A 9,601-nucleotide genomic window follows, 5' to 3' on the forward strand; every position below is an offset into this window, starting at 1 on the left:
ACTTGGAGAACCCTGTAAAATACGAAGCGAAAGAAATGAAATAGAAATCAACATATTAAATCATTTCAGTATGAATTGCTATGGGATTATCCAATGGTAAATATTGTTGAATTTCATCGTTAAATAATGGAATCATTTGAAAATAAAGTTAAATTCAAAATTTAATAATTTTTATTTATATTTTTGATAATTATTATTGAATAGTCGAAAATTTATTGGTCGTTTTCGTAATTTCCCACAAAATTGGATTGAATCAATTGTAAATTCCAACAAAAACATTTTCAAAAAATTCTAAATACCAAATTGATGTAAATCTTAGTTTTTCAAAAATCGTCGATTAACCTAAGTAGCTTATTGTCAACTTTTTTTCTGTTTTTTTGTGTACCTCTTCTCTTTCTTCTTTGGCTCAACAACCTTTGTCGGTCAAGGCCTGCCTGTACCACTTGTGGGCTTGGCTTTCAGTGACTAATTGATTTCCCCCATAGCAGGATATAGTCAATCCTACGTATGGCGGCATGGTCTATTTGGGGATTGAACCCATGACGGGCATGTTGTTAAGTCGTACGAGTTGACGACTGTACTACGAGACCGGCTTTTTGTGTACCAGTTCTTTCTTTTTCAAGATCAATCCTAAAGCAAACTCCTACATTAAGTAGTATCTTCTTTTTCATTCGCGTAACGACTAAACGGACATGCCAGTCTTAACAGGCTTCCTAGTATCTATCGATCCCATCCGATTATGCGAGCTACCGCATCTATCTAGTAGAGATCGGAGTGGCTCTTCTATTTAATTTCTAAAATAATACACTGTTTCCACAAAACAGCTTTTTGCGAAAGTCGCATGAAAAACTTCATATAACAAAAAAAGGGGTTTGATTGCATCTACCTGTAGAAAACAGTGTTAATCATCTCATTCTGTTTTCGTGTTTACAATGACAATGTTTACATTTTAATGACATTAAATTTAAATCAAAAACTCTTACCGACGAAAAACTATGATTGATTTATATTATTCTTTAGCATTAAATTAAAACCCATTTAACAGATCAACCATCCCTTACTCTACTAATTATATCATACTTTGGGAATCACTGGTTAGTGACTAGATGTTGTTTTCTTATTATTATTTTTTTTTTGTTACGGCAGACAGGCACCGTCCAAGCTATGACGAACATAAGTTCGACACCCGTCAAATATGTTGGAGAAAAATGTGACAAATATGTTTGTCATCCATCAACAGGGTGTTAATACTTTCTCGTTATAGCAAGAGCAATTTAGTTTCGATTCGATGGCCTATTTTTTCCGATGTACATGAAGCGTATGAATAAATTTTTTTAATGTATTGTTTTTAAAGAGTTTGAGTTTATTAGTACTAAATCCATCATCTCCATTGACGATCCTGCGGCGGATGAAAACAGGCTATAGAGAGCATGCAGTTTAAACATCGCATTACCTACAGGATTTTCTTCATCACAGAAAAAAGGAAAATCTATAACCAAAAACCGGACAGACAAACATTTCTGTATGTGCATCAAAACATTGTTCGATTCGACGCAAATATAATGTAGATGTTGTTGAAATCAGTAATCTAGTTCTACTGTGGTCTGTTTACACAAATACATCCTCAAGAGATTGAAAAATGTTAATACCCCTCCTAGGTTTTGCATCCAACTCGAAATCAATAACTTGGCACAGCTCAATGGAAGCTGAGCAATAGTTTATTTCAGATATAATCCTTCAACTCATCCATTCCAATGCCTTCCCTTCGCTCTCAGCAACAATCATCTCCTACGTTAGCTATGGTTTGCAATTGATTTACCTTTGCCAAAGCCTTCAACACGTACCCGATCAATACTGCAGCTGGCAAATGTCATCCCATAATTGTAACACAAGCCACCTTGGCAGTGAAAAACGGTGCCAACCGCTCACGAGACAGCAACCACACATTGCTGCCCCATTGCTCGACTGTGAAGGTGCCATAGGTATATGGAAAACCGCAGACGAGTTTAATAATTATAAATATAAGATGGTGATGAAAATAATTCAACCCCTTTCTACTCTACCATCCCTCTGATCGCACAAAAGCAATCATGCTCACCTCGCTCACTTGAGTTTCGATCGATGGAAAATGGTGTCGGATGCGACGCCGATGCACTTGCAGATTCAGTTTCCCAGCACCGATCGGGTGAATCGCATGGTCATTGGTCACCGGATCGGGCAATCAGCAGAAACTGCTTCCGCGCGTTCAGTGTAGTGTTACTGGCGGTTGGCGTTAAGGTTCGCCACTGACCGCTGCCGAGTGGCTGCCGTCCTGTCGTTGTGCATTGCGACCCCGACCCGTCTTGAAGCGTCAGGTTACGAAACGACGAACCAGTTACGCGTGTCAAGATGAGTACGTTTAAACAGCGGCAAAGCATAGCAAACCTGCTGCTGGGCACAAATATGAACGATGACGAAGATGCCCGGAAAATCATTTTCACCTCGAACTGTGTAAGTAGCGGGACGGCTCCCATCAGTCACCATTGTTTGGTCGAGTCCGGCGGTAGTTCCGTGGTTTTTCGTTTTGCTCACAAGCGCCTAGCACCTTGGATCGGGCACCATGGATCGCGAGCTCGCAACGACACTGATGCACCGTGCTTCCTTAGCGTGCACCAGCAATATATTTAATCAAACGGTGAATGAGTGAAAACGAGAATGCAAACGAGTTGGTGGTGTTTTGGCTAATTTCGATGCTGTCTACTGTAAATATAAAACTTTCGTGTGGTTGTGTGTGTTAAGTTTGCTTAATTATTTAAAGCATGTGATGTTGCGTTGTGATTCAAAATTACCCAAACTGTTCTTAACATCAGAGTGCCCAGTTATTAGTGTAGAGTATTTTCTTATCATTAATCACACAGTTCGTTCCTATTTCAGCAAATAACCCTTTGAGTATTAACCGTTTTGCGCAAAAATCAAACTGACGCGTGAAAATCACCAGGCACCTCCATCGCTCCACGCCATGCGTCAAGCACGCGCGTGTGTCGAGCAATGTTCGTCATCGTGCCCTCGTTCGTCACCAACGTCTAACGCAACACGATCGTTCTGTTATGCTTACTATTGGCAAATTCGTGCCCGAATGCCAAATCCGATCGTTTTCGAATTGGTTTTTTTGTTGTTGCTTCTTCACGGTTCGATTTGAGTGACAGATCAATTTACACCACTACCCGGGGATCGGAATCAGTGGGTGAAAACCATCCGTATCAGCAACGAAGCGTTAACGCTCTCACAATTAAATGGATTTACTTTTTCCGGTAACGTTCAGAAAACGACCCTCCCAGGTACGTAAAAAGTGTGCAAAAGTGTGTGACCGACGGCATCGATTTCCCGCAGCAATGATGATCATCGTAAAGAAAAAAAAGAGGTGTAATTTGATCAGTGTGCTCTATTTATATCGCCGTAATTTGAACCCGCGGTGCCCCTCCCCTCATGATTGACATACACTTTTGGCAGTGGTAGCACTCGTCGGTAATGGAAAGGTTGTGGAGCCGGTTAAGTGAATTATTCCTACCTGATCATGAACGCACACACCGAAACACTCTACACGAGCAGTGCGGTTCAATGGCAACGACGGGAATCCCGACTGAGATGGGCGAGTTTTCCCCCCCTCCCCTTGCCTCATGAGTGGCCATTAAAATTGTTGACGAAAGTCCAACGTGTTGACTCGTTCCATTGCGACTAGTGAAACGAAACCGACAAAAAAAGACAGAGCAAAACAAAACAGCAAAGAAACGAAACACGGCACAATTGGCACCATCGCCAGACGTGACGACATGTTCGTTCTTGCCGATGATCGTAAGCAGCGTAATGATTTCGCGATGTGATCGGTGCTTGGCGGTAAAGCATCCTGCAAGGAAGGAAGACCAGTAGCGTGCGTGTGCTAGAATGCGGGCAGGATTTCTGGTTGAGTGGAAAAATGTACATTAATAAATAAACAAAGCTTGGGTGAAACATTGCAAATGGTTCGCTTTCTTGCGGTGGGTTTATTTTATGAATTCGGATCAAACCAAGCTTGGGTTGTACTGGGAATTTGTTCACAAAGTTAAGCCTTAATATTTTTTTTAAATAATGTATTAAAAAATTAGTCGGAATAATATTATTCAATTCACCCAACTGGCTTAAGTAATTCAAGTTTTTTTTTTTTGTAAAATACTCTCTAAAGCTAATATTGGCTCTATACGTACCACGGTAGCTTTCGTTCGCGTTCGCAAGAAAGATAACAGAAACAATGTCCCGTTTACTGTGTTTCCTTCTATTCCGATTCTTCCCACTCCCAACCGCCCTAACAATCGACGAAAAATGCCGGCCAATACATTGAAACAAAACATCACTTTTAATTATAATTTGTTTCGGTGTGGAACTCGCACCGCTTAATTCGCGATCGGGCCGGCATTCTGATCGGAACTCACGGCCGCACCAGACAGTACGGTGTATCGCCTTTGTGCGTAAAGTGTGTGCCGCCAAGCAGTAGCAGTGTAGTGATTCGCGGTCGTGGTGAGTTAGGAATGAGTTTTCATTTCTCTCTTTATTTTTTTTGTTGGTGCGACCGAGTGACTTAATCATCAGTTTAATGACGATTAAGTGTGATGTACTAATGGTGTACAGTGACACGTCCGTTGGTGATGGATCGTAAATCATTTGGAGCTTGTGTGTCTGCCTGCCTGAATGAAGCATAAATTTAACTCACACATCCACAAGTGCAGCAGTAGTGATTCGCGTAAATTATGAAGCAATTATGGATTTTTTTTTTTATTTGGAAAACGTTTGACGCTTAGTTCTGTTCTTAATTAAAGAAAACACATCTGTTTTTAATTCAAGAAAATGTTAGGGCAACAATACTTTTTTTTAAATTAAAATCGACTTGGCATGCGCAGAATGTGTTAAAATTTTTGAAATTTACCTAAATACTCGAATCACATGACCAGTAGCACAAGCTTTGGGATTTATAACGGAAACGATCTTCACAATAACGCCACGCAATGATGTCAATGGTTGCAAAACTGCACCGACTTATTCTAATAGAGTTCTATAACCCACCCAACCAGTACCACCACAGCCAATTCTTAAACACAAACAATGCAAGCATGGAGTGCGATCGATTTTTCCATAGTCCATAGTGACAGTTTCTCTAGCGGTAGCTTCCGGAGGAGCCGCATGGTAAGTGATCGGCTTTATCCACCCAAGCAGTGCGTTTCAAATTCAACGGCGCTGCTACGAAAGAGCGTTTCATCGTGCTTTGCTTTGCAGTTTCTGTTTCCGCTTGTTTATCATTTTATTTTTATTTACCACGATTTTCCATCTGCTTATTTTCCTAGCTTTTCTTTGGCTCTAGCGATGGAACGGTTAGTATCGCATTAATCACTACGGGACGATCCTGTCGCTAATCCGTATCCATGACAACCGTGCCATGATAACTCTTTCATTCGCATATCGCATACTACCGGCCATGTAGTCAACCTGGACCGCATGTTCTTTACTAACGCACACAAACACACACCGAGACACGCTCGATCGCCTGTTTTCGAACCGATCCGGACCGCGTACCACATGGGGGCTTTGGTTGAAGCTGACGGCGCATGAGCATCGGTCTACCCAAACACTGGGATTTCGCTGTAAGCGCGTCACATTGTTTAAATTTAGCATGATACACACACATTCACGCAGTGGCCAGTCAACATTTTGGGAGAGCATCTAAGGAATGCCTCTGAATTTTCCCGCTTATTAAAACACATCTTACCATATAAAACTGACCTCTCTCTCTCTCACACACACACTCTCTGTTGCTCTCTTTGTGTGTCGCTAACAACAACGGGAAGAGCTTCAGCTACGCACACTACGATCGGACCGCATTTCCACGTTACGAATGTCAAAATTTTCACTCCCTTTCGGAAAATTCGGACGTTTGGCTCGCGTAGCTGCTGTGCAAAAACAAGGGACCTTTTGTTGTGTGAAGAGGAAAATCCTTTAAAAAAAAAACACCCCCTGTTAATTAACGATGGATCTTTCGAGCGATGTGTGGAATCAAGTGGCACTGGAAGCATCCCAGCTGTACTTCACCGAAGATGGCAAAAGCCCGTTCGCCAATACGGTGCGTGTGTGTGTGTTTGAAGGACATATAACTACTGTGAAACTATCTGTTATTTTTCCTTCGTTTTTGCTTGGCTGCATGCACCGAACATGTTACTGATTGGCTTGCTTTTGAAATCGTTCACACTACCGCCGCTCCCTCTAATGTTCCCATCTTGTACCCGCAGTCCATCGAAAAACTTCCGGATAAGGTAATTCTGCACATCTTTTCCTACCTGAGCCATTTGGAGATCTGTCGCATGGCGACGGTGTGCCGCCGCTGGCGAACCATCGCCTACAACACGCAGCTGTGGAAGAATGTGTCGCTGCGGCCGGAAGTGTCGGGACTGCACGTGGGATCGCTCGAGTCGCTGCTGCAGCTCATCTCGGTGCGGTTCGGACCGTCGCTGCGCTACATCGAGCTGCCGATCGAGCTGATCACGCACACCGTGCTGCACGAGCTGTCCTCGAAGTGTCCGAATCTGACGCACATGCTGCTCGACTTCTCGACGGGTAGGTGCGGGCCAGGGATTGCCACCCTGATCGTACTTTATCTAATACCCTCTTTTTTGTTTGTTTTTTTCCTGCAGCTATGCAGCTGCACGACTTTAGCGAAATGCAAGCCTTCCCGGCCAAGCTGCGGTACATGTGCATCTGCCTGTCGGAGGTGATCTTCATGGAGGGCTTCATGCGCAAGATCTACAACTTCATCAACGGGCTGGAGGTGCTGCACCTGATCGGCACGTACGAGAAGTGCGAGGAGGAGGAGGAAGAAATCTACGAAGTGATCAACGTGCACAAGCTCAAGTCGGCCACGCCGAACCTGCGCGTGATCAACCTGTACGGCATCAACTTCATCGACGATTCGCACATCGACGCGTTCAGCTCGAACTGCATCCAGCTGGAGTGTCTGGCGGTGAACTACTGCAACAAGGTGACCGGCTCGACGCTGAAGGCGCTGCTCGCCCGCTCGAAGCAGCTCAAGTGTCTGCTGATGAACGGTACCAGCCTGAAGTCGGAGTACGTGATGCAGGCGGAATGGGACAAGTGCTCGGTGCAGGAGCTGGACATTTCCGGCACCGACCTGTCGACCGAGTGTCTGATCGATCTGCTGACGCGCATCCCGACGCTGCGCTTCCTGAGCGCGGGCCAGATCAATGGCTTTAACGATTCCGTGCTGAAGGCGTGGATGGAGGGCGGCAACCCGAAGTCGCTGATCGCGCTGGACCTCGACTCGTCGGACAACATCTCGGACGAGGCGCTGGCCCGGTTCATTACCCGGTACGGGGCGCAGCTGCAGGCGTGCGTGCTTTCCGGCATGACGCACATCACCGACCAGCTGTGGATGTCGATCATGCCGATACTGACCAACATCCGCATCATCGTGATGGGCACGACCGAGCGGCTGGGCGGCAACATACACGTGGACCAGCTGATGGACACGATCGGGTCGCACTGCACCAAGCTGGAGCGGTTGGAGCTTCGCTGGGATCCGGAGAACTTGCGCTTCTCCGACAAGAGCCAGAAGGCGATCGATTTGCTGCGCGTCAAGTGCTTGAAGCTGCGCTGTCTGGTGCTGAGGTAAGCTGGGGTTCGGGGTTGCATTGTTACTTTCACACTTTTGCTATCATGTCCCTTTCTTGTTTCGCAGCGATGGTCGCTATTATGAAACGGTGAAGGCAAACTTTGAGCGTGCCGATCGTACGACTGTGGTCCGTACCACCACCAGCTGCCGTGTGTCGGCGTACCATGTGCTGAGCAACTACAACGACTTGGTTTTCAACTGAACGAGCAGAACGGTACTGTCGGCTTTACCGTACCGTTTGTCCATCAAACGGTACGGTGTGTGGTTTGTTACTAATCGTTACTAATTTGGAGACGCAGCTTGTTCGTTCGAAAGAGAAGAACTTTCGTGTTTTTTTTATTGTAAACTATGTGAAAAAAAAAATCTGTTTTGAAATAAACGTTGATATTTATCTTTACCACGGTATTGCTGGAGTTTTTGAGAAATTATAAATACATATTTGCGCTTGGTGCACGATTAGTAGGAATTGCGAGAACAAATAAATACGTAAAGTGCATTTCCTTCAATTTGATTCACAATTTCGTTGCTTAAATTTTCCACAGCGTTCATTGGTGCAGGTTCGAATTTATCAAAATATTGCATATAAAGGTGCAATACAAAAAAGGGTATGCGGGAATAAATTTTTAAAACAATCTATCTTAGTTCTCTGACAGCATTTCTTTTCTACCATACGCACAGCTAAGGAAGGAGAATTGATTTTTCAAATCAAATTGTCGCAATAAACTTTGCAACGAAGCTTGCGCAGGGCGCAGGATCATCCCACAGCTGATTTCGTCACTGCCATCCCCTTCACACCGTTTCGGAGAGGAACGTTTCCGTGTCCTCCGTCACGATTGCATCGATATTGTAGAAGACCGCGTGGAGTGATATCACAAAGAATGAGGCACCCAGCACCCAGAACATGACGGCACCGGCCCCGGCCAGATACAGCACCGGCACGGAGGCGACACCGACCGCAACGCATTGCTGGTTCGTGTTCAACTGCTTGCTGAAGAATGCCACCGGCGTGCTGATCTGTTTGATTTTGTAGCAAGCATAAAACACGGCTCCCAGCACTATCAGTATGAGCGGTGAGGTCAACCTTGAATGGAACGAGCAAGCACATTAGCTGGGGACACGGGGCAAATTGGATACGTGGGAAACCGCGCTTTCGCACTGCTCCTCTCCACTTACAAACAATAGACAATCAGACCCAGAAACACAAACAGATAGTTGCTTTGAAAGTAGGCCAGATTGCGAATGATGCGGTTCGTGAGGCGGGACACATTTGCCACCGTTTTGAAGTTGGACGTTTGTAGAAACTCTGACCACGGGCGAATGTTCTGCCGGCTTAGGCGCAACAGCTCCCACAAGCTCGGGATGCGGGTGGAAAAGTTGGTAAACCTGGTAGAGCAAGGGAATGCATCTGTGTTATTCCTGTCGATGCGTCATACGATCGGGTGCATCACACCCGTTTCATCACACTTACGAGGATAGGTTGAAACCGGATTTGGTGTCCGGTGGCGTTTCCATGTTTCCACTCACATCGATATGAACCTCTGGAGTTTCCATGGTGGTTGTGGTTTGGGCCTTCTTTTCCAAATTACTTTAATAATTAAACTGTGGATCGTATGTTCGGGAGAAAACAGAAATCTTTTGTTTTCCCAACTTGACGTTCAATGCATGTCAGCCTTGTTTACCTTTGTACGTGGCACACGAAAGGTCTGTCTACACGGAATGCCGAGTGGCAAAATTCCACCCGCAAATTGAATTCCTATTGGATTTTTTGAAAGCTTTGCAGATACTGCTGTCAAACGGTATTTCGCTTCATATTGCGATTATGTGGATGATTTGAATGGTTTAACTACTATAATAGAAATAACTTGATGTTGTTCCTATATAAGGCTTTTTCTGAAAATGTATGAATTTCACACT

The 9,601-nt window shown here is 44.6% G+C and overlaps 2 protein-coding genes across 8 annotated transcripts; one reads left to right on the top strand and one right to left on the bottom strand.

The window, feature by feature from the left end:
- The first annotated feature begins 2,155 nt into the window (after positions 1 to 2,155).
- LOC120894330 (F-box/LRR-repeat protein 7) lies at positions 2,156 to 8,084 on the top strand. 7 transcript variants are annotated; one of them, XM_040296847.1, is made up of 6 exons: positions 2,377 to 2,490; positions 5,082 to 5,193; positions 5,352 to 5,378; positions 6,291 to 6,615; positions 6,693 to 7,683; positions 7,754 to 8,084. In XM_040296847.1, the coding sequence occupies exons 2-6, from the start codon at positions 5,113 to 5,115 to the stop codon at positions 7,887 to 7,889; spliced, it is 1,560 nt and encodes a 519-aa protein (XP_040152781.1). In that variant the 5' UTR covers positions 2,377 to 2,490; positions 5,082 to 5,112; the 3' UTR covers positions 7,890 to 8,084. The 7 variants fall into 7 exon arrangements, with proteins under 7 accessions (XP_040152782.1, XP_040152781.1, XP_040152785.1 ...); XM_040296845.1 differs by lacking the exon at positions 2,377 to 2,490 and adding an exon at positions 3,340 to 4,530; XM_040296852.1 differs by lacking the exons at positions 2,377 to 2,490; positions 5,082 to 5,193 and adding an exon at positions 2,926 to 3,317.
- On the bottom strand, positions 8,053 to 9,386 carry LOC120894331 (prenylated Rab acceptor protein 1). Its single transcript, XM_040296853.1, has 3 exons — positions 9,156 to 9,386; positions 8,861 to 9,070; positions 8,053 to 8,768 (listed from the first exon to the last, which is right to left on the bottom strand). Exons 1-3 carry the CDS (start codon positions 9,236 to 9,238, stop codon positions 8,477 to 8,479), a joined length of 585 nt encoding a protein of 194 aa, XP_040152787.1. The 5' UTR covers positions 9,239 to 9,386; the 3' UTR covers positions 8,053 to 8,476.
- Positions 9,387 to 9,601: the final 215 nt, after the last annotated feature.

Source organism: Anopheles arabiensis, chromosome 2 (genome assembly GCF_016920715.1).
Source record: "Anopheles arabiensis isolate DONGOLA chromosome 2, AaraD3, whole genome shotgun sequence".
NCBI lineage: Eukaryota > Metazoa > Arthropoda > Insecta > Diptera > Culicidae > Anopheles > Anopheles arabiensis.

Bases quoted from the DNA above. Each gene is read 5' to 3' on its own strand.
- LOC120894331 (XM_040296853.1), bottom strand. From the start codon at position 9,238: ATGGAAACTCCAGAGGTTCATATCGATGTGAGTGGAAACATGGAAACG. The intron at 9,071-9,155 runs GTAAGTGTGATG...TTGCTCTACCAG, and splicing joins TCCGGTTTCAACCTATCCTC to GTTTACCAACTTTTCCACCC. The intron at 8,769-8,860 runs GTAAGTGGAGAG...GTTCCATTCAAG, and splicing joins GGTCTGATTGTCTATTGTTT to GTTGACCTCACCGCTCATAC.
- LOC120894330 (XM_040296847.1), top strand. From the start codon at position 5,113: ATGCAAGCATGGAGTGCGATCGATTTTTCCATAGTCCATAGTGACAGT. The intron at 5,379-6,290 runs GTTAGTATCGCA...TTGTACCCGCAG, and splicing joins TTGGCTCTAGCGATGGAACG to TCCATCGAAAAACTTCCGGA. The intron at 7,684-7,753 runs GTAAGCTGGGGT...CTTGTTTCGCAG, and splicing joins CTGCGCTGTCTGGTGCTGAG to CGATGGTCGCTATTATGAAA.